The following is a 26170-nucleotide window of genomic DNA, read 5'->3' on the forward strand; positions in this document are numbered from 1 at the left end:
AATACTGAACATCGAAGCATTTCTTTTCATTTGTTTTTATCCTCCATTTAATAAATGTTTTGAGGGGGTTTAACGAAATCTGTGGATCTGGGAAATGGAAACGTCTGAACAAAAAAAATTTAAAAAGGACTAAACGGGCAAATATGTGTGAAATGATAACTGTGATGGACCTGATAAAACCAATAAACATTCACAGGCCACGCTTGGAGGAGTACAATGACAAGTTAAAGGAGGGGTATTATGGAAAATCCGATTTGTCTTGTCTTGGAGGATTTCACTGTCACAGACAATATTTAAATAAAAGCTGGTACTCCTGCTGTTGCAATTGCTTCTCGTGATGAAATACCTCTGTTCAAACAAGCTGAGGGTGACGCCACACCCTGGGTGGAAAACGATGCCCTTCTATCTGCTGTTTCTTAATATTGCCACAGCGCTCGCAGATCTCCTTTTGAAATCACTGCTTAACATGGACTACCTGAAAAAAACAGTAATTATTCCAAAGGGTGGGTCTTATAAAATTCACACCAGTTATCCTGCTTGGGACAGCTTTCAGATTGCCTAAATTTTTAATGTTTTCCACCCTGCATGTGTGTGACCACCACACAAATTAGTCACTCCTGCTATTTTCCCTGCAAAAGTCTGCAAAATACAAATGTGCTTGGATGAATACGTCTGTTTTAAGGCTAATGCGTAATCTGCATATAATCCACAGAGTGCCTAACATCCAAGGATCAAAAGTTTAAAGTTATTAAAGCTTTATTTGGCCAAAAATGAAGATAAAATATTAAGACTAAGTCCTAAATATAAGAAGAGGTAGACCTGACGAGAGGTGCCGTCTTATCGTATAACATCCGAGGAGATTTCCAGAGAATTTTCAGCCTTCAAACACTGAGCTCATCTTACAGTGGCCAGTGAATACTATAAGCTGCCATGACTTCAGTGCAATGCCTGACCTTTGGCTTCTATCCGCAGCTCATGTTGCTGTCTGTGTATTTCCACTTCAAGCAAAGCTGAACACGCTCGAGTTGTGGAGGCGCTGAAGGCTCTGATGTTATTTTAAAGGTGTGTCAGTGCCTTCAATGCGATCTGTTCTGCACCGCAGTGTCATTACTGTGCATAAAGCTGTCGTGTTGTTCGTGTTTGTTCTGCAGACTGCATGAAAAGAAAAACACAGATAAGCAAAGACACAAAGTGGTACAGGATATGAGACCATGTTTAATGGCAATACACTGCAAAAACTTTCACCACTCCAAACGTATCAATCAGTGCCTCCGTCTGTCTGTGAGATTGTCTATTATGTTACGAGCTGAGTGCTGCGCTACAACAAGAATAATATGCATTTACGAGCAAGAAGGAAGACCTGTGAAATGAAAAGTGCCACGTTGAGGTGAACAGTTTTCCACTTGTTTTGCTGTCGCTCAAGCGGCTACCATTTCCGTCTTGTTTTCACTAAGTATTAAGGCAAAAACACACACACATGACCATGTTTTTCTTTTGCATTTTGTAAACAAAATCCCATTTTTATAGGAAGTCTCTTATATTTACCACTAGGGTAATCTTTCTGTTGTTCTTTTGTTTCGTTTTTGAAGCGATAACGACTTGAAATTCACAAAAGTCAAAGTCCTTAAACAACAGGCTTTGCTACATTGACAACAGTGAAAGTGCATTGTGATAGTGACTAAATAAACTAGAACATAACACCACAGAGACTCTCCACATGACAAGAAAAGGTTAGTGATTAGTGATCACTTACAAAACAGCTCTAATACTACACTGTGCTTTAGTACTAGGTTCACAATGTTGTACAAATGGGGTGATTATTATTATATCTATAGAAAACACAATGTGTACGAAAATATCGCCATAATTACTTTCTCCTTCTATTTGACTTTGCATAAAATAAGCATAACTTCAAGAGGACTTTGTGTGCATGTTGCTTAGCTTGATGGCTTATTTTAAAACCATGAAAAGGCACTTAGCTTGACAGAAGATTTGGGGCAAAATCACAAACGGCACAAAACGAAAATTAGTCCAATTAGGAAGAGGGCAGTGGGTTCCTGCAACACTATCGAGAGGGAGACAACTCCACTCAGAAATATGACAGATGGCAGAAGATTCATGTTTCTGTTATGCTCAGACTGGGGCTCGGAAAACTCTGACGCTGTGCTTGGTTCATTCTCTAATGACGTATCGGGGGAAATATGTGCAGCTTCTTCCTTCTCTTCCAAGGCTGAGACAGACTGAGTTACGTTTTCACTCACCTCAGTGACACCTGTACTCACTGAGGTGTTCTCTGGAAGCTCGGGTGATGGTAGAGCTTCACCTTCTGCTTTCAGAGATGTCTGAGTCTCAGCCACGGGAGACAAAAGTGCAAGCGTACTGGCTTCATGATTTGCTGCAGACCTGCTGGAACTTTCTGATAATCCTTCAACAGGTTCGCTCATTCCCACAGCAACGTCTCGCTCAAAGCCCTGTGTCACACTGGGAGTACAGGCACGCTCAGCAGGCAGTTCAAGGCAAGGATGACTGGCTGGTTTTTCTCCAGCTCCATCCTCTCCTGTTGTTGTCTCTGTGGCAGGAAGACACATGCAAGATGCTTCTAAAGGGATTTCCTCTCTGCCAGTCTGGGAGATGTCTGATCTGGGTTTGGAGTCTCGTTGCAGAAAAGGATGTGAGGCAGGCGGCGGCGTAGAGGGACTACTGTCTACGCGCTCCTCAGACGTCTGGTTGCCTAATTCACAGTGGAGTCTGGGTAAAGGCTGTGACTTATTTGGCTGGACTGATTCGCTGGCACAGAGTACAAAGGATGAATTAGTTTGATGTGTGGTTTGGGAAGACATAGAAGGAAACTGTTCACCTGGGAATACAGTGTGAGCGGACAGCGTGCCATCGTCAGATGGAAGCTCTTGGTTGGGTGGGACAAAGGGACCAGACGGGTGAGCTGCGATCTGCTGAAGTAAAACAGCAAGACAACAGTGATAGCTAGGAGACAAAGGAGGAACATTTGTATTCCACATTAACATTGCACGCTGAGGGAAGAAAAGCATTATACTGCATACTAATGCTTTTCTGTGAAAAGGAACTCATGCTGAAGTTTTAGCTGTGAGGAAATGCAAACAATTCATGAGCAGTATGAAGAGGTGGACAGGAATCTTTTTTTAAAATTATGGGGGAAAAAATCTCCTTCCCTCAAATTTCCCTCCCAGGAGGGCAAAACAACGAATGTAGTTTAAATATTCCTTCCTTTAAGTGAACTCCACACAGCACAAGTGAATCCAAAGGAGAAGAAAATTGGATCGGTGCAATTTTCTTAATTATTTTCTCCTCAAGTTTTCCCACGTTTACACATACTGAAGTGAGGGTGGCTGTTTGAACAGCAGGGACTGGACCAAATGTAATGCCTAAAAATACTTATTTACATTTTAACAGGATTTTATTCAAAAAAGGAAAATAGCCATTAGCAAATAATGGAAAAGGAGTTTTCCCTGCTATGAGGCTGCCCTGACAAACATTCAAGGTCATATTGAGATGAAATCATTGCAATATAAAACCAAAAGACAGACAAGAAAAACAGCACCAAGAAGAACATATGCAAAAGCTGGACACATAAAATATGAAAACGGTAACAGCTGAGATAGGGCAGGTGGGTTTTAGTCAGCAGAAAGTAGCTAGATTCTTCTATTTCACAAAAATCATATAATTGTGTATAATGCAATATTTGTTCAGTTAATCCAAAAAATGGATTCTACTTTCCAAGAAGGTTTTTAATTTGACTTAAAAGAATTTTATTGTTGATTTTTTTGTAAAATGTGCAGCTGAATCATTTAAGATCACTTTGTAGACCAACAATCTATGACTAAAAAGCTTCAGGGAAACCATCAATTCAAATAAAGGAGTGCTAATGTTTTAATGCCTTTGTGTAACTTTAATGTATTATACAAAAGTTGGGGTATGAGTTTGTTGGGAATTATAAAGCCCAGATTCTCAAAACCTACGGAATGATACAAGGAATGATGGGAAATGATGTTCACCTTTATTTATTTGTGGGGTTTTTTTAATGTTCTGCTAAAAGGAAAAAGCATGCATGTGATCACTGAGGTGAAACGTGAGAATGAGCCAGGACAGCGTAACAGACACTTTTGTAGTATTGTGAGATATTAATATCAGATCACACGTTATCATGTTATTCTGTTAGGAGGTGGAGTGTGAGAATTTTTTTATGTTATGCAGAACTAATTAAACTTTCCCTTCTAAAATACACAGTTATTATGGAAGCTGGTATATCGATTTCCACAGAAGCATTTTTGCTCCATTGCCATGTTTTCAGTCTTCATGCTAATTGTGCAGCAAGTCAGATGAATATATACCCACTGACCACTTTATTAGGTATACCTCCTTTTGCCTTTAGAACTACCCTAATTCTTCATGCCATATATTCAAAAAGGTGCTGGAAACATTCCTCGGAAATTTTCATCCATATTGACACGATAGCATCACAGATCCATTACATGAATCTTGCTGTTCCACCACATCCCAAAGGTGCTCTGCTGGACTGTTGACTATTACAGTACAGTGAACTCGTTGTTGTGTTCAAGAAACCAGTTGTGGCTGTGGTGTAGAAAAGATGCATAATTGGTGTCAAAGGACCCAAGACAATGTTCCCCACAACACTGCAGGACCATCACCACCAGCTGAGCTGATGATACAGGGCAGGATGCTTTCATGTTGTTTATGGCACATTTTGGCATAAACAACAACAGTAGACCTGACAACATTTGTCCAGGTTTCTCTCAGTTTCCTGTTTCTGTCATTGTTAGCTGACATATGCGGCACCTGGTGCGGTCTTCTGCTGCTGTAGACCATCTGCTTCAAGATTCAATGCACTGTCCATTCAGGTGTTTTGTGCATGCCTTGGTTGTAAAGAGTGGTTATTTGCATTATCACTGGATAGTTTCTCTTTTTCTGATCAATCTCTAAAATCCCTAGAAATGGTTATGTTGGAAAATCCATGAAAATCAGCAGTTCTCTGAAATACCATCAACAACCATGCTACATTCAGAGTGGCTCCCCCCTCCCCATTCTGATGCTTAAGCAGAACATCTTGACCATCTTGTGTACATGCCTAAGTTGTGTTGCTGCTATGTGATTAACTGATTAGATATTTGCAGAAAGTATACCTCATAAAGCGGGTTTTAATGATAAGATACTTGAAGATTTCATGAACATGTTTAAAAACTCCAAGCAATGAAATAAAACACATTTTTGTATCATCCATATTGGTTCCGTATTCAGACTTAAAGGCACAGGAGCACTACAATCTCAGAAGAATGACTTCCCACTGGGGGAAATCTTTTTTATTATTATTATCCCACATGAATGCGCAATATACACAATATGCTTTTCTTTATATTCCTGAATTTTCTTTATTTTATTTTATTTTTTAATCGCTTCCTTTGAAGATATCAGCATGGTTACAGTGGTTCAGTTTTCAGTGGTTCAGTTTTCCTTTTTTGTGCACCACTGTGTGCAATCTAGCACAAATATTAGCACCATTTCCACATAAAGAAAGCTAACAATACATCGCAGCACAACAGTGGACATCAGTACTGTTTCAAACAATGGAAGCATAGAAGATATTAGATGTGATCACATGTGGGTAAAAAAAATATTAGTGTCCTGAGTTACGTAAAAGTACAAGAGATGTGAATTCAAATTAAAGTGTGCACAAACTTGAACAGCATGCGTCATGAATGTGATGAGAAACTGAAAAAGAGACATACAGCAGTAAGAAGCGAGACGTTACCTAAGTTGTTGCTGAAGCTTCAATGAGCTGTGAACAACACAAATAACCAAGCCAATGGTGATAAGGTTCAAAAGTTGATCAAACATGTTTGTTATGTTTTATTAGATACATGGCTTGTCTAGAGGGATAAAGCACTTAGCCTGGTAACCTGTTAAATGTGAATTTGTCAAAAATTGCATGCAGATAAAGATCATTTTAACCAGTCCAACAAGTAATTTACTGAATGTGTGTCCTCTCTTGGCAGGTGAGCCAACATAGGAGCAAGTTCCAATCAAAACGGATTGTTTTAAACTTTTGAAGGATGAATCAGTACTCCTCCTGGTGGCTTACAATCCCCATTCTTTTACTTTACTCTTACCTCTACATCAATCTCCGGCTTTACAATGATGGGACACACAGGCGTAGGCCGCAGAAGTCCCGGACGAGCCTCAGAGGTCCCTGCTTCTTCTGTAATTGTAAACCAGATGAAGAAGTTATGAGAATGTGTTTAGTAAGTTATGTTAATCAAAAAATAAAATATGTATTTTTTTAGCCTGGGTAAATACCTCTGTGACTCTTGGGTAAGTCTACCTGGCGGTAGGAATATTTACCTAATAATGATATATGTTGCCACTGAGCTGGATTGTGGCAAATGTGACTTTTTCCTCTGCTCTCTAGTGCAATTTATATTATAGTGTGCCCACTTATATAATCAATAATCTAAGGGAATTAAATGAAACTCATCTTCAGAACGTTATGTGTGAAAATCACAATAGAAGGGTCTGTTTCTGAATCTTCCTCCCCTCACACCCAACCAGTCATAGCAGATGGCTGCCCCTCACCGAGCCTGGTTCATTCAGTTTCGTTCTGTTTAAAGGGGAGGTTTTCCTTCCCACTGCCGCCAAATATTTGCACATAGGGAGTCATCTGATTGTTGGTGCTTTCTCTGTATTATTGCGGGGCTTTAACCTTACAATAATAAGTGCCGTGAGGCAACTGTTGTTGGGATTTGGCACAATAAAAATAATAACTGAACTGAACTGAACAGTCTCATGCTTGTGACAGCATGGAAACATTGATGGTGTCCCAAGTGTTAACTAGCTGCACACTTCTATTGATTGGTGGATTTAGACTGTTGAAAGAAAATATTTCTGGCATGAAACTGCTCACAAAAGGTTTGTGGATTCAATTTCATTTTTTTGTAGCAGAAAGCATTTTCCCTTTAGTCCTATTTTATCTAAGAGAAGGTAAACATTTTATCAACCCATATCTCCAAATGTGGGCAATAACTGCCAAAGCAATCTATATAAATAAACAGTTCAAATCTGAGCTGGAGTGAACTTGTGATATCCCCACTATGAAACAGGATAGTCTTATATCCATTTTAACCCATTTTAATAGTCCTTGCGCCCTTCTGTACCTTCTTCCTTTTCCAGTTCATCCTCTGAATCATTGTTCATACTGAAAGAGATGAGAGAAATTTGGGTTATAAGAAATACATGAAGATGTGACAAAACCATTGAGTAGTGCACACTTTAGATGCAAATGTAAATGTGTTTATTATTGTATACACGCACAAAGCGACACTGCACAGAGGCTTTGTCTGCCAAGACACAAACAACGTAATTGTACATAGTAAAAATATGTAGTGTAAGAAGGAGTATGCAGTCATTTTTATTCTGACTGAAGCCTGAGTAGATTCCATATGGTGGGTCAGGACTTACTATTTTTGTGTTATTAATATTTAAAGATCATTTTGAAAAAAACAAAAAAAAAAAACAAAAACAGTGTTATGAGCAAAAATAAGGAAAATATTTCCCTTTAATCTTTCCATTATCCCTTTTCAAGATTTGAGAAGTAACTCTGAGAGATTCATCTGGCCCAAGAAGACACCTCAGTCACGTGTCTAGTCCAAACCCCGATCTTAACCTAACAGAATAAATAGTGCTTGATCTTTTTGTGTGGGTAGGTGTTGTACATTAAAGACTTATGTAGATAAAGTAATAGAGCTGATTCTGTTAGCACTACTTAAGGGCCGATCTTCAGATATGACATTTTTTGACTCGGGTCAAGACGAAAGCTCGACTAATTCAGCCCCAAAACTCAAGTAAAACTCGAGCAAAACTCAGCAACTCGTAGTGCTCAAGGCAGATGACACTGAATCAAAAGGACATCACTACTCCACACAGGTGTTTAATATTTGATATCTGTTACTTCAAGTGGAAATGTTTTGGCTAAATGTAGTTAATTTCAATAGTATGTAATAAATTTGCATGTCTAGACTTGTTTTATCCCATAATAACCTTTCATCTTACTGGCTGCCTTGTTAATATGTTAAAAATCCAATTATCAGCTGACTTCAAAGCACTTAATCAACCTGTAGTGGCTGTTATGGTGGGAGATTGATACAGATTCTGCTCCCAAACCAACTTCTTTTCAATCAGTGACTCATCCATCCCTAACAACCCATCTGGTGCCTTCCTTCCTCCCTCCAAACAGCTGCAGTGGATACCTACATGACAACTACATCACTTTATATTCAGCTTACTGCTTTTACACGTCCTCACAAGCTTGGGCAACACAAGCAACTATTGCTTGTGCTGCCCAAGCTTGAACATTGTGAGATTTATCACAAACTTTCATGTTGATATTACAGTAAATCAGGGGATTAGCTGAGTTTAATGGAGTAGCGAATGAAGCAAAAAGGGTCTGTGTGCCAGCCTTTAATTACAAAAAGGAGAGGAGCCAATCCGTTCCTTTGAAATGGTTTTGCTCCCCTGATGACTCCAATAGAAAAGGTCAGAGATAAATTTTAGTGCAGGGAAACGCCACGGCTGAAAACGACACCTGCCCTTTTCCTATTCTGAATGCCTCAGACACCGCTGGGTGATTGATACACTGAGCAGGGAGTGTTCTTCCAAAAATCTCTTCCTGTACCTTGCTACAGGCTGTAATTGTAAAAGGTAAAACTAGTAATGGGAAAACTTTGTGAACTCATCTAGGTAGCTTTCCTGTTGTCCTTGTACTTTGATTATGCAACAGACCGAACCACTTTTCTTATGAACAGCCTGCTCTGTTTGAGTTCTTTCTGGGCTAGATGCACTCTCTGGGCAGAACCACTACATTGAGCTGAATACTCATTCCAGGCATAAACCTCTCAGTGAATTAGTAAGCAGGTATAGTTTTGTAGCTGTTGCACAGCCCCTACCTTTGTGGCATCCGTATCTCTTTTTATAATTACATAACTAATATAGAAATTATCCCTTTTTTTCAGTAAAACCTTTTTGGTCTATGAGCCTCCGCATTTCTCTTCTGATTAATAGGATGGACAGCTTTTGAGGACCTTAAACTGACTGAGGCTTGATGGTGACCTTATAATTCTGTGGATGTTTCGGATAAAAGGCATGGGAGGCAGAGACTGGGCAAAATATTACACAAATACCCTTCTAAGTCTTTGTCCTCTGGGGTGTCTAACTGACAAGTGTGACAGGAAATGTACCTGTAAGCTTTTGGAGGTTTCAGGATACTTTTCATTTCCTGTGTGTTGATGTTTGTATGAGCTGAATCATCTTCATAGGTCAGGAGCAGAGTCACCACATAGTTCATAGAGGAGTTATTAGCCCAGTAATCACCATCAGAGGTTTCATAGCGTACAACGAACTCAATGCGAGAGCCATGTGTGGTATAAGGTGGCGCAAAAGACAGCTTGAAGGAGAACTTGTCAGTTTCTCCATCGTGAGATCCCGGGACATACTCTGCTGGGTGATCAAAGTAAGTGGCCCAATTGTCCATTGTCGATCTGACATAAACTGCTTTGTGGAAGGAAATGTTCAGCACTCGTATTACCCCTGTGAAGGCGAGAGGATCGTTCTCAGCTGGAGACATCTGCTCAACCTCCACTTTATTGGTGCGCACAGCCTGCAGCAGAGCATTACCGGTGGGTGCATGAAACTCTGGGAGCACATGATAGATCGGCTCTAGCTCAGGCTTCCGATACTTTGCCTCCTCTTCGTCCCACTTTGCAATAGAGTCTTCATCGTCCGAATCAAAGGCAACAAATTCCTTCACATCCACCAAATCCCCACCTGTTGTGTCGGCAAATGACACTCTCTTCCCGGCGGACAGCGCCAAGTGGATCCGCATATACTCAGCGGTCTCATCGAAAATTGACGCACCTCGCTTTCTGGGCACCGGGGAGCATCTTGGGATGAAGCGGACGTCCTCGGTGTCATCATCATCATCGTCGTCATCATTCTGGTTATCTTCGGCGTCCATTGGTGACCTACTATCTGCGTCCTCGCCTGATTTGCCTGTTTTTATCGTTTTAAAAAGACCCTCTTGGCTTGGTATAGTCAAAAAAGACATTTTTTTTAAATTATTTTTACAGACGTAAAAACTCAAAGGAGCCGAAGACTACATATGGCGTCTCTAAAGAGCTACCAAACACTCATGATTTGCGCAGCTGTGGTCAGTGATGATCCAGCGCTGTCGCTGCGTAACGCACAGTGCCTCTTCAGTCAACGTGTGGCGTTAAATGTCACCCATGGAAACCTTGTCTTTACTGCCAGCCCTTGTGATAGTGTATCCCCTGGTTTTACATGACTTTATGCACGGCAGTTTGACTGCTGTCGTTGAAGCACCAGCCCCTAATTTTAGCACTGACCTACCGGGTTTCCATGCCCTAAATTTGTTGATAAGTTGGTATAATCCTGCGGCTCCCCCTTGTTCTATTTGGTTCGGCCTGGCTCTGCGCCTGCTGCTGGAAATAGCATATTAATGTCATAAATGCCAGCGTTGGAAAGACAGGCTGCATGCGTATTTATTGAAACATCTTTAGAGACAATCAGGTGGGAATTATTATTTCAAGATGGCGTCTCCAAATTCCCTCTCTCCAAGCCTGAATTCATCGAAGACTCAGTCTGTGATACATTATGTTCGTTAGAGTTTAGGCCATTTTAATTCCACCACACTGGGGAAAGTTTTGCCATTCAGTATGAACAGCTGTCAGTGTAATTTAATACCAGTCCAGTTGTAGCAGTGGTTGAGATGGTAAGAAAATCTAAAGTATAACCCATTGTGATAAAAATATGAAATTATGCAAAGATTATTGATTGGACTTCATAATACCGCCCGTATTTTATTGTACAGGCCGTGAAATACGGAGCCTAAGTAAGTAAGATTTGAGAGCTTGCCAAGAACAAAATTCTCAAAGTGCAAGGGTATCTAGGGGGGTGATATATTTACCTAGGAACACTTTGTAGTTGATACAATTCAGGTTTTCACAGGAAAAAAATTACACTGCCAATAATTTTAAGAAATGTATTATTTCCAGGTATTTTAGCAGAAAAACACAAATTTTCCAGCTTACACTCTAAAATCACTGCACTTTTTGTGGCTTAACTTGGTAATGCAAGGTATAAATTTCAATTATACCTTGTATTGGCGTGCATATAGCAGAAACAACAAACACCAGCACGCAATGCAGACTATGGCCTCTGTAATGATAAGACCGTATGGACCTGTGCCCTGTGATATTTGCCGGTGTAGCAAAGGGAGAACAGTCCTTATCACATTTTATATATAATACAAATGGAGAACTCAATAGTGGAGCATCCATGATGAACATTATGGCATGCTATATTTATAGTGTAAGATGGGAAACTTTGGGGGGGGGGGGGGGGGGGTTCTGCTATAATACCTGGAAGCTGAGCATTACTTAATATTACTTTTAATTGCTTCTTCTCTGTAAAAACTTGAATTGTTACCTCCTTATTTTAATACATCTACTGCCAAGTATTGCTAGGTAATTGTAATTACATTGTAATTCAGATAAAATACATAGCAATCTCATTTAATTCTAGTGTAATCACACCGTTAGTTGTGGGCTGCATTATGAAATGCTACAAGATAATCTTATAATTCCGAATCTTTTTTTGCGGGGGGTTGCCCTGGCTGTAGATGACTCTTGCTTGGATTTGATTATCTTGGATCAGATGACCTCTGGTTTGTGATTCTTCTGTATAACCTTCAGCAACTTGACGAGGGGGAGAAGCTACGCAACCTATATACAGAATAGGCTATGATGCATGGCTATATGTGTGAAATCGTCTCTTGGAATAGGCCCAAGCTGCATCCGTTCTGCAATACTCAGTTAACCACCACACAAGCCACTGTGGGCACCGCAGATGATTTCATATGCAAACAAAGCCAAGTCCTTGCTTACATCTGGCGGGTTTTTTGTGGGCTAATATGCATATTTTCATTTTAACATAATTTGTTCAGCGTGGTGTAAAGTGTCTCTTTTTACTGCTGTCGTGTAAACACTTAAATATGTTTCCCAGTATTGTCGCAATGATTTTCGAGACCCTGCGCTTGCTGCGCAGTAAACCCGCGGCGGCTCCGCTACAGATTACCGTGTAAACACACCCTTGTATGTGATTGGTCGAGACATTTTAGCGCGACGTACCACAGCCAATCACAGGATTGTTTTTCTATCACGTCGGTGCACGGATAGTAAGCTAACGGATAATGCAAAAACAAACTATTATAAAGAAGGCGGATTGCGGCTTAACGGCGATATAGCGTGGCAGGGCTTGATTATCTGGAACGAGTGTTTCTTGTTAGGATTTTATTTGTGAGCATGTGGTACGGCCGTGACTGCGAGGACGCAAGAATTGGGTAAGCCGAGCTAACCAGCTTTAGCAGCAGCGTGCTAATTTTCAGCGTTCCGCAAGGCCGCAGAGAAATACGAGCACTGCTTCCTGTTGTTGCTTTATTGAGAATGTAGGCTGAGCTACGATCACAACGTCAACCCCAAAAGTGTTATCTCGGAAACGAGCGCAGTCGTGCAGTTATTTGCACTTCAGTTTATTTTATACGAGCTTGCGAGCTACCTAGCTTGTTAGCTAGCTAGCATGAGTGAAGTGATGGACTGCAAACAGTCCGCTGACTCTGCATCGAGGAAACGGTGTCCATCACCCGATAAGGATGAAGGCAGCCTGATTCCCAGCAAGTCCGCAAAACTTAGTGACCAGCCAGATGAAACGAGGGTTAGTTCTGAAAGTTGCAAAGACAGTGAAGCCGAGAGTAAAGAAGCAGCCGGGAGCGAGGGCCAGTCGAAAGATGGCAAAGAGGAACAAGCCGCTGTGAAAGCAGATCAGGGTTCAGAGGGCGCTGGTGGCACCAGTTCACAGCCTGTCAACAGCTCCAGCGCTGACAGCCACCACACCAGCAGTAGCACCGACAAGCCGCAGTCCTCGGATCAGCAGGAGTCGGCCCATGCAAAAGACAAAGCAGAGAAAACAGTAGAAACAGAGCGGCGTCCCACAGCTCCTCTGGACAAATCCGACTCAGCTGCCATAGCAGCTGCTGAAGCGCTGGCCAGTCTCACAGGGGGGGACGGAGAAGACAGCCAAGAGACTCCTTGTTCATCTGAAAAGGCCAAGCAGGTGAAACAAGGGAGTAAATTTAAACAGCGCGGGGGACACCAGTCCTCAAAAGTTGGCTCCAAAACACAAGCAGCGGCAGCAGATAGCTCCACATCTGTGCATAGCACTGACAGAGAGGATACAGATGATGTGCCTGAAGCAGATGAGGGCGATGAATCGGTATCTGGCTCTTCCTCCACACCGAGCTCCTCTTTCCCATCAGAGAATGAGGAAAACGATGATGGCGAATGTGCCATTGTGTCTGTAAAGATGGCTCCAGAGTTGAGGCAGTCGGTGGCTCTCCTGGCACAAGTACAGATGAGGCTGGAAGCCCTTGAGAAGAAAAGTGCCCGGCTTCACCAGAGGCTGGAGTTGAAGATTAGTCGTCAGCGGCGCCCGCATCTGGATCAGAGAAGTTCTATCACGAAAACGATCCCTGGGTTTTGGGTGACAGCTGTATCCTTAAAATATGAAAGTGTAACGCTCGACCGATTGCCATGCTGTGTTTGAGTATTTAAAGTGAATTTGTCATGTTGTTTTTTCGTAACTTCGATGTGCCAGCTGTTGAACCATCCTCATCTCTCAGCTCACATTGATGAGACCGATGAAGACGCTCTTAGTTACATGACTGATCTTGAGGTAGGACATTTTATTCTCACAATCTCAGCTGATGCATATTTGTCGAATGGAAGAAAACACGTTTTCCTACCTTTTTCCTCAGATTGAGTCTTTCAAGAATAACAAATTGGGCTACAGAATTCGCTTCCACTTCAGACGAAACCCTTACTTTCAGAACAACATCATCATGAAAGAGCTGCACCTCGGAATGGGAGGTAAAAAATAAACATGTGATTATAAAATCAAGTGATATTAGGTAAAGCATAGTGTAGCCTCAAAATTATATCAGTCTTTTGGAGAATACAGTAATATGATTTTTGACAGTGCACAAAAAAACACAAAACATTTTTTTAGTGGTTGCTGCTTGCAGGCTGCAGCATTTATTAGTGTGATCAAAATGAAGGGCATTTTTCATCCCACATAAGTCAAATGTTTTCTCCAAAAAAGCATAAAATAACTGCCACACTTTAGTTGGACAGCTACTACTTAACCATATGCACAGTATTGTCACATAATAAAATATAATTAAAACACATTTTCAACCTGGGATGTTGTATATTGGGTCGACCTTTTTAACCGACTGCTTAAAGCCCTCTTTTTACCACCGTGCCACTACATGAGTAATTTTGCATCCACCATTTGATTTTCCTATCACATAGGAACTTATGATAGGAAAGGGTTACTCCCTAGTTGCATTATGTGCAGCTAGGAAGTGCTCCTGCAGTGCTTACGTGAGGCATTTGTTTACTTTAGGTCACACATCACCAGCTCCTAGTATCTCCTCCTCATGTGCCTTAATAGCCTGTTTGTGTAGAACGGTGTGTTTTTGCGTCAACTGGTGGAACAAGTTTGTCGTTTCCACCTTTACTGGGATCAATTTTCTTGCATGTTTTGGAAAGCACTGTGCTTTGTCGGAGCTTGATATGGTAGCTCCCTTATTAGGTACAAAGTGGTTAATGGAGGCTAACATGCAGTTCTTGCTCTCAGATGTGTCTGGGCTTGAGTCATTGTAGTGTGTGCTAAGGAAAGTAAATGCATGCCATTGGTGTGTCAATAATATATTGATATGACATTTTAATATCATTTAAAAATTTACACTGGTATTGTGAAAAATGAGGTTCAGTACAGCCCTAGCATATAAGGATAATCTTAAAAAGTAGAGTTATCAATTTTGCTTTTTTCCCCCCCAATTCGGTCATATTTTGGAAGGGAAAATGACAACTAAATGGGAAATTTTCATTAACAGCTGCCTAGGGCTGTTCGATATAACGATATATAGCGGATGATGATATAAAAACGTCTATCGTTTCATTTTACGCTATCGTTTGTTTCGTGGTGTCGCAAAATAAACTGTTTACGGCAATATTTTTTTTGATCGTTTTGATGGTCCCTGTAGTGGCTATATTAATTTCTTAAAGTTCTCTCTTTCTCTTATATTTAATATAACCACACTATGGACAGACAAGCGACTGTTTTTATGCATTGTCGTTAGCAACAACGACGGTAAAATCATCGCGTGTCTGCTTGTTTATTTTCCACATAAACCTTTCACGATAAAGCTCAAGATCCTGTTGAAACTTTTCAAAATAAACTGAATCGCATGAAAGAGTGTGCAGTATTTACGGATGAGAAGCAAAAAAGAGCCGCCAGGTGCTAAAAAAAAATACACCTTAGACTCAAACATTAGAACAGGCTTTTCCCCGCAGCACGCCGTGTAATAAATACTCACAAAGAAAACGGCGGCCGTGACAACTTATGTCTAAAAATGTATCGTTTCATGCATCTGTTAAAACACTCGACTCCAGGTACACGACGCCCAGCTGGAAACGCTTCCCGCAATTCGAGCTGCCCGAGATTCACAGAATTTACAGAAAATGTTACATTTTTGTGATTTATATCGTTATTGGGATGATAGAATTCTTATATCGGGATATGAGGTTTTGGTCATATCGCACAGCCCTACAGCTGCCTATAAAATATATGGGAATGAGAAGTTGCAAGTAAACCAAACAACTTGACAAATTTGTCAGTGTCACATTGTGAAGCATTATTATTATATTATTGTTTATTTATCCAGGTGAAAGTCTCATTGAGATTTAAATCTCATTTCCAGGAGCGACCTGGCCAAAAGGGCAGCAGAAGTTACAACAAATGTGTTTTTTGTTGTTTGTTTTACCACAATCTTACCAGTGATTCTGTACATTCAGGTTTTATGTTTTTAAATTGAAAGTTAATTTAAATCAGTGGTTTTCAAACTATAGGATACAGGTTCACTGCAGGTGAGCCAGGTGGAATAAACTAAATGAAACTAAGGTCAATGTTTGTTAATGTTTTTCTTCCTAACTTTGGGATAAGTAAAGTATTGTGTTTCTTATCTTTATGGTTTGCTGATGTTATTGCACCTTTAAGTAATACATTTCAGTTTGGGTTCCTTTTTACTGTTTGATTTAAAAAAAAAAAAAAAAAAAAGGAATGCGAGAGTGAACTTCAGCTTCTGGGGCACTCAAGATAAAGTGAGGACCACTGATTTAGGGGACTCATGTAAATAAAAGCCCAGTTACAATACGGCTGGTGAGTGGTGAAACTTGCTTTTAGAAGGGCACACACCGTATTCAGACAGCACAGTTGCATTATGAAATGGAGGATTGGCTGAGATTACTTTAACTGTTTTACTCTTTGTCGTCATGCACATGAATAGAAAGAATCATTTGTGATGTCAAGCAGGAAGCTTATATCCTCAGTATCATGTTCTAATCCTGGCTGCTCATGTTTTCAGGATCTCCCATGTCGTTCTCCAACCCCATTCTATGGCATCGTGGACACAACCTGACAGCCCACAGTGAACCCAGGAAGTCTTCACGTGGTGTTTATGAGACGTTTTTCAGTTGGTTCAGTGACCACAGCAGCCCAGGACAAGATGATGTAGCACAGGTACAAAAGAGTACACCCACATATTGGATTGTAGCGAAAATAAATCGATAAGTATAATTTTATTTATTTGTTTATAAGGACAACACATTGATCAACATTTGTGTGAGTATGGCAGCGTTAGTCAGCTGGCTAATTTTCAAGTGCAGTTCTTTGGCAAGATGTTTTTAAAAATGATTCAAATAATAGAATAAACACAATAATTGGACAGACAATTACACTCACTATTCAAGACAAGAGGAAAGAGCAAAAAATGTACTCCTAATATAATATAAAGACAAGCGGCAGCCACCACAAACATTTAATACAATAATACAACAGAAACAGTAAGCAGCAACAAATAATAGAAACAGTAACCTTGCCTGGTAAAGAATTTCAGGCAGGTTAGATCGAAACAGAAAAATAAAAACAGATTTACTAGAATTTACTGTGCAGATTTTAACATGTTTGTGTCTGATCAACCTGGATCAAGACCTGGAGACTTAGTAACGGTGTTGTAGGAGCTCCAGTTTCTGTTTTCACTTGGTAAAACATTTTCTATTTGAAGCTTTGATTAACAGGATCTCCTGGTTTTAAATGTGTGTTGCTGTATTCGAAAGCTTTCAGACCCACTAGGCTGCAACAGTTTCAGAGGTATTTTGTTAACCTATTATTAGATTTTGCTAGACAATCATTATTTGCAAGCATGGTGTGCCAGCTGTGTGCTGAAAGGGTCAGAGTTCAAATGCTTGAAGCAATTATGTCACATTTAGTTAACATGATTACAGTCAGACTTTGGAAAAATGGCGACTTTATTACCCTTTAAAAATAGAAGAAATTCCTCTTTCAGTTACCGTAATTGCATTTTTGAACTAGATAAATGTGAAGTGAACTGAAGCTTCCACAGTCTGGTTGAGAGTAAAGTTGGACTTTAAGGATGGAGCACAAGTAAAGAAAAGAGAGGGGTAAAATGAGAATGTGACACAGTTTAATCTTGATTTCCAAAATTGAGGTTGAAAATAAATGTTAAATAATTGCGCAGCCCCAATAAGGACACTTCCTTTTTTGTTTTGGTTTGTTTTTAACAGATATAAAAATCAGGGTGTCTATCAAGTGGACCACCACTGGGCAAATGTGTGCGTTCATTTATTTATTTATTTTTATACAAAAGCTTCAATGGTAAATTAACAGTTTAAAAAGACTATAAAGACATTTTAAAAATAAATAAAGAGCCAACCCATACGTTATAGCTAAATACTCTTACCTGTTTAGTTGATGAGGTCACTAAAGCCCCTTTTCCATTAATACCTACTCTGGTCGGCTTGCCACGGTTTTCAGGGTTTTCCATCAAGGGGTTCCAAGCAACCCAAGGTAATTTCAACAGACTGCATGCCACCGATTGGCTGGTAAGTGGCATCAATCAATGAGCTATGAGAGGGTCTCGTTCGCGAAAATCAAACCAACATTTTTAAAACCCCGAAAACAAGGAAATGGCTACAAAAACAACACGGTGGTCTCAGAGTCTGATGAAAAGCCTCAGACCGCTCGACGTCCACCTTGATTGTAGCGTTCATGTCGCATACTAATTACATCGCTGGAAGTTCAGCCACGTTGCTATGACAACGATCTCGCACATTGGGTGGTACTCAATTGTAACAGAAAACCCGTCGATCCAAGTAGGTACTAATGGAAAGGGGCCTTATGGGCACAGTGGGCCATCTACAAATCTGAAGCTCTGTGGTTTGATTCCCACCATGTCAAAGTGTCCTTGAGCAACCCCAAATTTAATCTGAAGCATCAATCAGCTTGTGAGTGTGACAGATTAAGCTTCTTTTGGCTGCTCCGTTATTCACATGGGGTCGCCACAGCGGATGGCGCCAGGATATTTGCTAGATTTTGAAGCCGGATGCCTTGTATCTCCTCTCGGTCTTAAACACCGGCTTTTTCACATGTTCTACAAATGTATAAGCCACTGTAAGTATGGAGCAGAAGCGGATCAATATATTGATCTGCCATTACTGGCGATTTGAGGGTTTTTAACTATTGAGAGATGAACGATTATTAATAAATGTTTTGCATGCCAAGCACAACTGGCAGCTGATCCGATCCAAGTGACGTGTTGTGAAAAAGTGCTTTCAGAGCTCAGTAAGAGTAGAAATCACTGTAAAAATACCAGTCGATTTACCATTTCTAAGTCCATATTTGTTCACTTATGGCTGGCTCAGGCTTTGCCCTTTGTTAGTGATGTGCTTCAGTGGGCTTTCGCTGGTATAAGCTGTAAATTGGGAAATGAATGCCCTGTTGTTTTTCTCTCTCTCTCATCACCCGCTGTGTGTGCAGGGACGCACTGAGGCCCAAATGCTGCTCCCTCTTCAGTTAATAGTTAATGCGTTTTTTTTCTCTGCCTCAAAAGATTGAATTAATAGTTCCATATTAATTGAGCGCGACATTAAATTGCCCACCTGACCAAAGCCGCCAGGGTTACATTTTCTGATGGAAGCCCTATAATAGGAAAATTCTTAAACAATGCCATCAGGAAAACGTGTTTGTGTGTGTCTGTGGGGGTGCATTGTGTGTTTTCTATTCAAACATTTGCCTCTGGCAGGAATGCACATGGTGTGTGAAACTGAACATGTGCATCTCAACATATTGAAATGTACTGAAATGAAATTTGTGCTGTTCTTCAGATTCTTAAGGACGACCTGTACCGAGACCCTCTGAGATACTACCTCACTCCTCTCTGGGAACCGAGGGAGAACGGCAGGTAAAATAAACTTACAGATCCTACCAACTAACAGTCAGTGGGAGAAACACACATCGTAAGCCGTAAAATACAGAAGTATTCTCAGTAGCTGAGTGGGCTGCACATCAAAACAAAGAGCGTGTTTACTGTTAATGTGAAGGTTTATTTTTTTTAATTTTGCAGTAGTGGCACGGGGGCTAGAACGGCTGACAACGGCAACGGAGACGACTGTGTTGTGATCTCTGACTCGGATGATGAACCCGGTGAGGAGGCTGGTGAAGCTGAACAAGGCAACAGTAGGGATGAGGAAGAGGAGGAGGAGGAGGAAGGCGAAGAAGAGGAGGAAAGAGGGCAAAGTGCAGGTCAGTGCCAAGACGGGATGGATAAAACGGTTCAAATCCCGCATTATACAGAAGCTCATTCTCACTTCTAGCTTATTTTGAAAATGGATGTCTGCGTCCATTTAGTGTTGAGCTCGCTGGGCTGTGTTGTAGCTGAAATTTAAATGTATGAGTAATGCGGGTTAAACTGAATAGACAAGAAATATCTCCTCCTCAGATGAGAGCCCAGGGGAGGAGGAGGATGGTGGAGAGATTGTGATCGACGGTAAGACATCACTCTTAACAGCAGCGCTACAAATTCACCATTGTCACAAATAATCAGTGGGAGGCTGTTGAATCTGCGGGTGGCATTTCAGTCTGCGTATCCTTCATTCTTTGATTTATTTAAGCTGAATCAGAAAAGCAACGAAAACATCTTGTTTTATTTGAGTTTTTAAACCATGACTGAAAAAATATTTGTATTTACTTTGTTATAGTGTTATAATGAAAATAAGAGCGCAATTTCAACACAATTCAGTTTTTCTCAGTTTTTTTCCACTGTAACTTTCATCTCAAGGCACTTTATATTGTGATGTCAAGACTCTACAGTAATATGATGTGAGCAAGGACGGTGACAGTGGGGAGGATGAACTCCCTTTTAGTCTCCAGCAAAACCAGGCTCAGGAAGAGTGCAGGCATCCACAGATGGAGAAGATAGAAAAGAGGAGCATAGGGATATGATGAACAGCAGGTGGTACAAGAAACTACAGGACACATTATTGACTTGAGTAGTGGGTTATAAACACATGGGGAGTGGAGAATTTGGGAAGTCCCCCAACAGCCTGAGCCTATAGGAGAATAACTAAGGGAAAATTCAGGGTCCTCTGATCCAGCCGTAACTGTAAGTTTTATCAAACCGCAACAGTTTAAGCCTTATCTAGAAAGCAGGAAGGGTGTCTGTCTCCTAAACCCAAACTGGGAGCTGGATCCACAGGAAAGGGGCCTGAGAGCTGAAGGCTCTGTCTCCCATCCTACTTTTGGAAACCACAAGCGATGGGATAATAAGGCAATATAAGGTCTATTTCAGTGTTATAAAACATTCTTGAGCCATACCAGCTGTGATTTTCTTAAGTGCTTTCCCAATTTTAAAAGGCTCATTAATACATTTCTCATAGGATTTAATTAGAGCCATAATTACTACAGCAAAACTAAATCTTTTTCACTGCATGCTTACCTGCGGTTTTTTTTGTTTGTTTGTTTTTTTAAGTAAAAATAAAAAAACATCACTATTTCTTTCCTTTCAATTTAGGTTTCAAAACAGAAAAGAAACAAAATAAGAAAATTCATTTTCCCCAAATCTATATTTAAAACCAAACACAAATAAATCAAAGAATGAACAATACATGGATTCAATTCATAATCTTTTTCCTCTTTCCTACTCTTTTAAATTATGGTATTTTTTTTTATTTTTATTCACCTTTTTTATTTTAAAGTTTGCTTTGTGGGATAATTAAAGTGACCCATTGAAACGATAGACGTCTGATTTTTGTCCTGTAGGCTCCGATGACAGCGATCAGGAGGAAGAAGAGGAAGAGGGAGCATAAGAAGAAGAAGACGTGAGCTTGAAGGAGTCACCGCAGGGACCAGAGACCGAGAGGATGAAGAGAATGCTTGGTTTGTGAAGACTAACAGCAAACATTAAACCCTTCTTCCTGATGTTAGTCATTTTTATGCACAGAATATCCAGTTTTGTTTTGTTTTTTATAACAAATAAACACACAGAAGCATTTTAAATCAGGTTTAACTGTAACAACAAAGCCAAGGCAGCGCGTTTCCCCTCTGTTTTATACAGTTGGTACTGTGTCTTCTGATGTACTCTGATACACTTTTTGCAGTTGTTGTTTTTTTTTTTTTTTTTCTAAGCAGATTCTTGGGCATATTATGCCTCCTGGTTCTTCTACTGTTTTTCGATTTAAAGAGCATTGTACTACAACCTGTACGCGTGTAGGTGAGTTTTCTGATTGCCCCTATTTGGTGGCATAAAACTTTGCATTGCATATTCTTCAAATAACAGTGAAGCCTTCAGAGGCTTTATTAGCAATCTTGTCACATTTGGGCTTTTCTTTTGTTTGTTTGTTTTCTGGGCTTTTTAGGAATCGACATGTGACAAAGCAAATATGTCATAGTTTAAATTTGATATAGTTACAGTACATTTTAGATGCACTGAGTACTGAACCAAAATTTGTTCTCAGGGATGATCATGGCGGTAGTCGCGTTGAAAGAACCGTGCTGACTTTTCAGACATTTACACACTCTGGTTATTGTCGGTTGTGTATAAAGAAACGTGTACTCTACTGTAGTAAGTAGGAACAATTATTGTTTTAATAGACTACCTGTGTTTTGTTTCGGGTTTTTCTTTCTCCCCTACTCTACGTGTCCTGTCTTGCTACACACCAGCCTCCATCAGCAGTCTGTAAACCATCTCTGGTGTTTAAAATCATTGCGTAGTTTGACGTTTTTGTGGATTTTTGTAAAGCACTCCTTGAGTAAGAAGAGTTTTGATATTTGATTTTCTTTTAGATTTTAACTTAATTTGAAATTTACTTTCTAAATCATTGAAGGTTTAATCTAATGTAACGTGTTTAAGGTTTGTGTTATCTGCTTAAAATGATGGTATTTATTACTTTGTTTTTCTACAAATCCAAATTATGGCATGCCTGTGAGCACGAAATATAAGATGAAGTGATTATATTCCTTACAAGGCCGTGTGGGGGGGGAGTAATTTTCTGCGCACAGTGTTAGTAAATGTTAAATTCACAGCAACAGATGGGGTGCACTGTAACAAAGCTAGTATTTGTATTGCTTACTTTTCTTAGCAAGGAACCTGTAAATAATACTTCTGCGTTGTCTTTTGGATAAGGCAAAACATGTTTAATCCATGGATAAATTTATCAAATAATCTGGAGGGTTTTTCATAAACATGATCAGAAGGTTATATTTTGTGTGCTGTGTTTTATAGAACACTGTAGTTACAGATACCTACTTGTTTGTTGTTTTGGGTAATTTTTTTTTCTTTTTTTGTTTTAAAGATAAATGTCAAGTTTTTGCTCAGACCTAATAAAATAGACAGTTGTTTCACTTTGTCTGTGTGGTTGACATATGCTAGATCCCCAGTCCCCAACACCCGGGCCACGGACCAGTACCGATGTGTGAGTCGTTTGGTACCGGGCCGCGAGAGTTGAGGCTCGGGTGTGACATGGATGGTTTTCAGGGGTTTTATTGGTTTTTATCGTTATTTTTCATTGTTTTTATCATTAACTCTGTTTCCCTGGGTCTTTTTCCGTGTGTTATGAATAAATCATCTTTTTTTTTGGTACCGGTACCGGTTTTATTTTGTTGTATTTTCCTGCAACACCTTAAAGCAGGTGTCTCCAACTCCAGGCCTCGAGGGCCGATGTCCTGCAGGTTTTAGATTTGTCCTTGATCCAACACAGCTGATTCAAATGGCTAAATTACCTCCTCAATATGTCTTGTAGTTCTCCAGAGGCCTGGTAATGAACTAATCATTTGATTCAGGTGTGTTGACCCAGGGTGATATCTAAAATCTTCAGGACACCGGCCCTCGAGGCCTGGAGTTGGAGATCCCTGCCTTAAAGGAAAGTCTGTGAAAATATTGTCGGACATAAACCGGTCCGTGGCGCAAAAACGGTTGGGGACCGCTGTGCTAGAGAAAATTTTTGTTATCTATTGTGGAGTTTATGCCCAAATATACACTCACTGGCCACTTCTTTAGGTATACCTGGTTAGTACCCGGTTTTACCCCTGTTTGCATTAAAAGCTGGCTTAATTCTTCATGCACAGATTCAATAAGGTGCAGGAAAGATTTCCCAGAGGTTTTGATTTGTATCGACACGATAGCATCACACGGTTGCTGTGGATTTATCGGCTGCACATCGTGATCTGAATCTGCCGTTCCACCACATTCCATAGGTGCTCTTTATGGCTTCAGATCTGTCGACTCTGGAGGACGTTTGAGTACATTGAGCTCTTTATCGTGTTCAAGATCCCAGTTTGAGATCTTTTTACTTGGTGCGACTCATCAGAAGATGGGTACACTTTGGTCAAAATGGGATGGACTTTTTCAGCAAAAATATCCTGGTATGCTGTGGTGTTTACACAGTATTCGGTTGTTACTAAGGGGCTCAAAGTCTGGCAAGAAAACACCCCTCACATCATGACACTACCACCACTAGCCTGAGCCTCTGATATAAGGCGGGGTGAATGTTGTTTACTCCAAATTTTGACCCCACCGTCCAAATGTTGCAGCAGAAATTGAGGCTCATGAGACCAGGCAACATTTTCTAGTCTTCTATTCAGCAATTTATGGTGAACCTCTGTGTGAATTGTAGCACTTGTAGCACCCACTTCTCTGTTTCTGCTGACAGGAGTTGCACTTATCTCAAATTAGTTTAGCCATTCTTGTCTGACCAGTTTTTCACCAGTGGAAGATGCCACTCACTGGATCGTTTCTCTTTTTCAGACCATTCTTTGTAAACCCTAGAGATGGTTGTGTGGGAAACTCCCAGTTGATGTGCAATTTCAGATATCAGACCAACCCGTCTGCCACTAACAACTCACTTGAATCACTTAACCCTTGTGTGGTGTTCGTATTTTTGTTACTCAGCCAGTGTTCATGGGTCTGGTGGACCCGCTAGAGTTTTGGCTTTCCAAATTAACACTATCAAACAATTTTATGTTAAATTACTCAACAGATGTTTACTTCATCCCAATTACAAGACATATGAACAGCAAACATGGTTAATTTTTTCCCTTTACCTTTGTTAGATCACATTTATGAATTAATGTGCTTCTCGTTTTTCTTTTATATAAAATGTTATAAATAAATCAGTTATAATCAAGTGGAGTGAGTGGAAAGACAACACATTTACACGTGAAAAAATAATTAATTGTTTGATTTTTCTTTTGAAGAAAAATGAACACGGGTCTCACAGACCCGAACACCATACAAGGGTTAAATCACCATTCTGATCCTCGTCTTGATCATATCTATATACCTAAATGTATTTAATTGCTGCTATGTGTTTGGCTTCTTAAATATTTTCTTACCCCTCACTTACCTGTTCCTCTTCACTGCCCCACTACGCAATAAAAAAAATCTTAAAAACATAAATATGTAATATTTACAACATCTAGTCACTGGATATCTCTCTTCCTCTTATTCACATCGAGCCTGGAACATCTGGGTTCAGATCCTCTGATGCATACAAATGCACTCGGTGACACACTTGCACCTGCTTTTAATTCTGACCATGTATAATGTGTTTCTTTGTGTTTGTGTGCCTGTATTGTTGTGCAAGTACACTTCTGAGAAAAAGATTTAAATTGCCCTCTTTGCATTTTGCCAAGAAAATGTGCAAATGTACATGCAAATACAGTACAAAAAGGAAAATTCTCCCAAAGCTCTTCCTTGGATGTTAGCTGGCTTGTCTTTTGTTTTCAGTCTGATTCCACACTATTTCGATACTGGCTCTAGGGAGGCCAATCCACGACTGAAGCCACTGACACTTTCCCAATAAGTACTTTTCTGTATTTATAATTCCATCAAGTTTGAAGAGATCCTCAACACTACTGGCTGAAATGCAGCCCCAAACCATGACGGAGCCTCCACCATGTTTACAGATTGATGGAGACATTCACTGTTGTTTCTCCCTCTTGATCTCTTCTGTACATAGTGAACCAAAAATATCTCATTTGGATTCATCATTGATTTGATCGCTTGTCCAGTTTCCTCAAGTGTTCAGCTAACAGCTCTTTGAGAAACACCTTGGTGGTGCAAAATACTATTAAAGAAAAACTGTGAGAGACCTTCAGAAATTGTGGTGTTATTGCTCAAGGCCAACTTAGAAATGACAAGCATGCCTGGCTGCTTAGAAACAAAGTGTAAAGAAATGATGAGTGGTCCAAAACTTTTGCACATTACTGAGGTTATTGTATATCAGTCTGCCTTTAAAAAAAGGTTCCAGATCTCAATAAGACTGTTTAGCTCTTCTTTCCATAAAGACAACATTTGATCACCTCTCCTGTACCTTTAAAGATGAGCTTTTACAACTCAGTATTCATTAATAAAAAAGTGGTTTTATAACCATTAGAATAGGTTCTGGGTTTTTCCAAGAGTAGTCCCAATAAACTGCATAGACAGGGATCACCCTCACTACCTTCTGATGCACACTCAGCCTCTTTGTTCTTTAAGTAGCATTAAAACAAGACAGAAATCACTCAGTTCATAGAAACAAGGCTTGCCCTCTAGTAAGTTTCCAAGGTGGAAAGAGTTAAACAAAGGATTTCATAATGA

General features: G+C 40.1%; 2 protein-coding genes and 1 long non-coding RNA gene across 8 annotated transcripts; 1 reads left to right on the forward strand and 2 right to left on the reverse strand.

Annotated features, from left to right (window-relative positions):
• Positions 1–1195: 1195 nt before the first annotated feature.
• LOC309697638 (protein phosphatase 1 regulatory subunit 3A) lies at positions 1196–10985 on the reverse strand. Of its 5 annotated transcripts, none has more exons than XM_082519710.1 (5): positions 9282–10985; positions 7203–7243; positions 6162–6250; positions 2858–2951; positions 1196–2731 (listed from the first exon to the last, which is right to left on the reverse strand). In XM_082519710.1, the coding sequence occupies exons 1-5, from the start codon at positions 10145–10147 to the stop codon at positions 2004–2006; spliced, it is 1818 nt and encodes a 605-aa protein (XP_082375836.1). In that variant the 5' UTR covers positions 10148–10985; the 3' UTR covers positions 1196–2003. The 5 variants fall into 5 exon arrangements, with proteins under 5 accessions (XP_082375836.1, XP_082375835.1, XP_082375834.1 ...); XM_082519711.1 differs by lacking the exon at positions 1196–2731 and adding an exon at positions 5804–5830 and having other exon boundaries at positions 2836–2948; positions 9282–10984; XM_082519712.1 differs by lacking the exon at positions 1196–2731 and adding an exon at positions 5804–5830 and having other exon boundaries at positions 2839–2951; positions 9282–10984.
• Positions 10986–12152: 1167 nt separating this feature from the next.
• tspy (testis specific protein Y-linked) lies at positions 12153–22935 on the forward strand. Of its 2 annotated transcripts, XM_082519715.1 has the most exons (8): positions 12153–13665; positions 13771–13848; positions 13931–14042; positions 16604–16758; positions 19422–19498; positions 19661–19839; positions 20036–20083; positions 21355–22935. In XM_082519715.1, the coding sequence occupies exons 1-8, from the start codon at positions 12697–12699 to the stop codon at positions 21399–21401; spliced, it is 1665 nt and encodes a 554-aa protein (XP_082375841.1). In that variant the 5' UTR covers positions 12153–12696; the 3' UTR covers positions 21402–22935. The 2 variants fall into 2 exon arrangements, with proteins under 2 accessions (XP_082375841.1, XP_082375842.1); XM_082519716.1 differs by lacking the exon at positions 20036–20083.
• LOC309697652 lies at positions 21696–25914 on the reverse strand. The gene is made up of 2 exons (XR_014273886.1): positions 24820–25914; positions 21696–24434 (listed from the first exon to the last, which is right to left on the reverse strand). It is a non-coding gene; the product is annotated as an uncharacterized lncRNA (long non-coding RNA).
• Between the last annotated feature and the right edge of the window lie 256 nt (positions 25915–26170).

This window comes from Aulonocara stuartgranti (genome assembly GCF_965226115.1).
Source record: "Aulonocara stuartgranti genome assembly, chromosome: 20".
Lineage (NCBI taxonomy): Eukaryota > Metazoa > Chordata > Actinopteri > Cichliformes > Cichlidae > Aulonocara > Aulonocara stuartgranti.

Coding starts and splice junctions, on each gene's coding strand:
- LOC309697638 (XM_082519708.1), bottom strand. CDS start 10,147: ATGTCTTTTTTGACTATACCAAGCCAAGAGGGTCTTTTTAAAACGATA. Junction 6,251..7,202: donor TGAACTGGAAAAGGAAGAAG/GTACAGAAGGGC, acceptor TTACAATTACAG/AAGAAGCAGGGACCTCTGAG. Junction 2,952..6,161: donor AGCCGGAGATTGATGTAGAG/GTAAGAGTAAAG, acceptor GTTTTACTTCAG/CAGATCGCAGCTCACCCGTC.
- tspy (XM_082519715.1), top strand. CDS start 12,697: ATGAGTGAAGTGATGGACTGCAAACAGTCCGCTGACTCTGCATCGAGG. Junction 13,849..13,930: donor GTTACATGACTGATCTTGAG/GTAGGACATTTT, acceptor CTTTTTCCTCAG/ATTGAGTCTTTCAAGAATAA. Junction 19,840..20,035: donor GGAAAGAGGGCAAAGTGCAG/GTCAGTGCCAAG, acceptor TCTCCTCCTCAG/ATGAGAGCCCAGGGGAGGAG.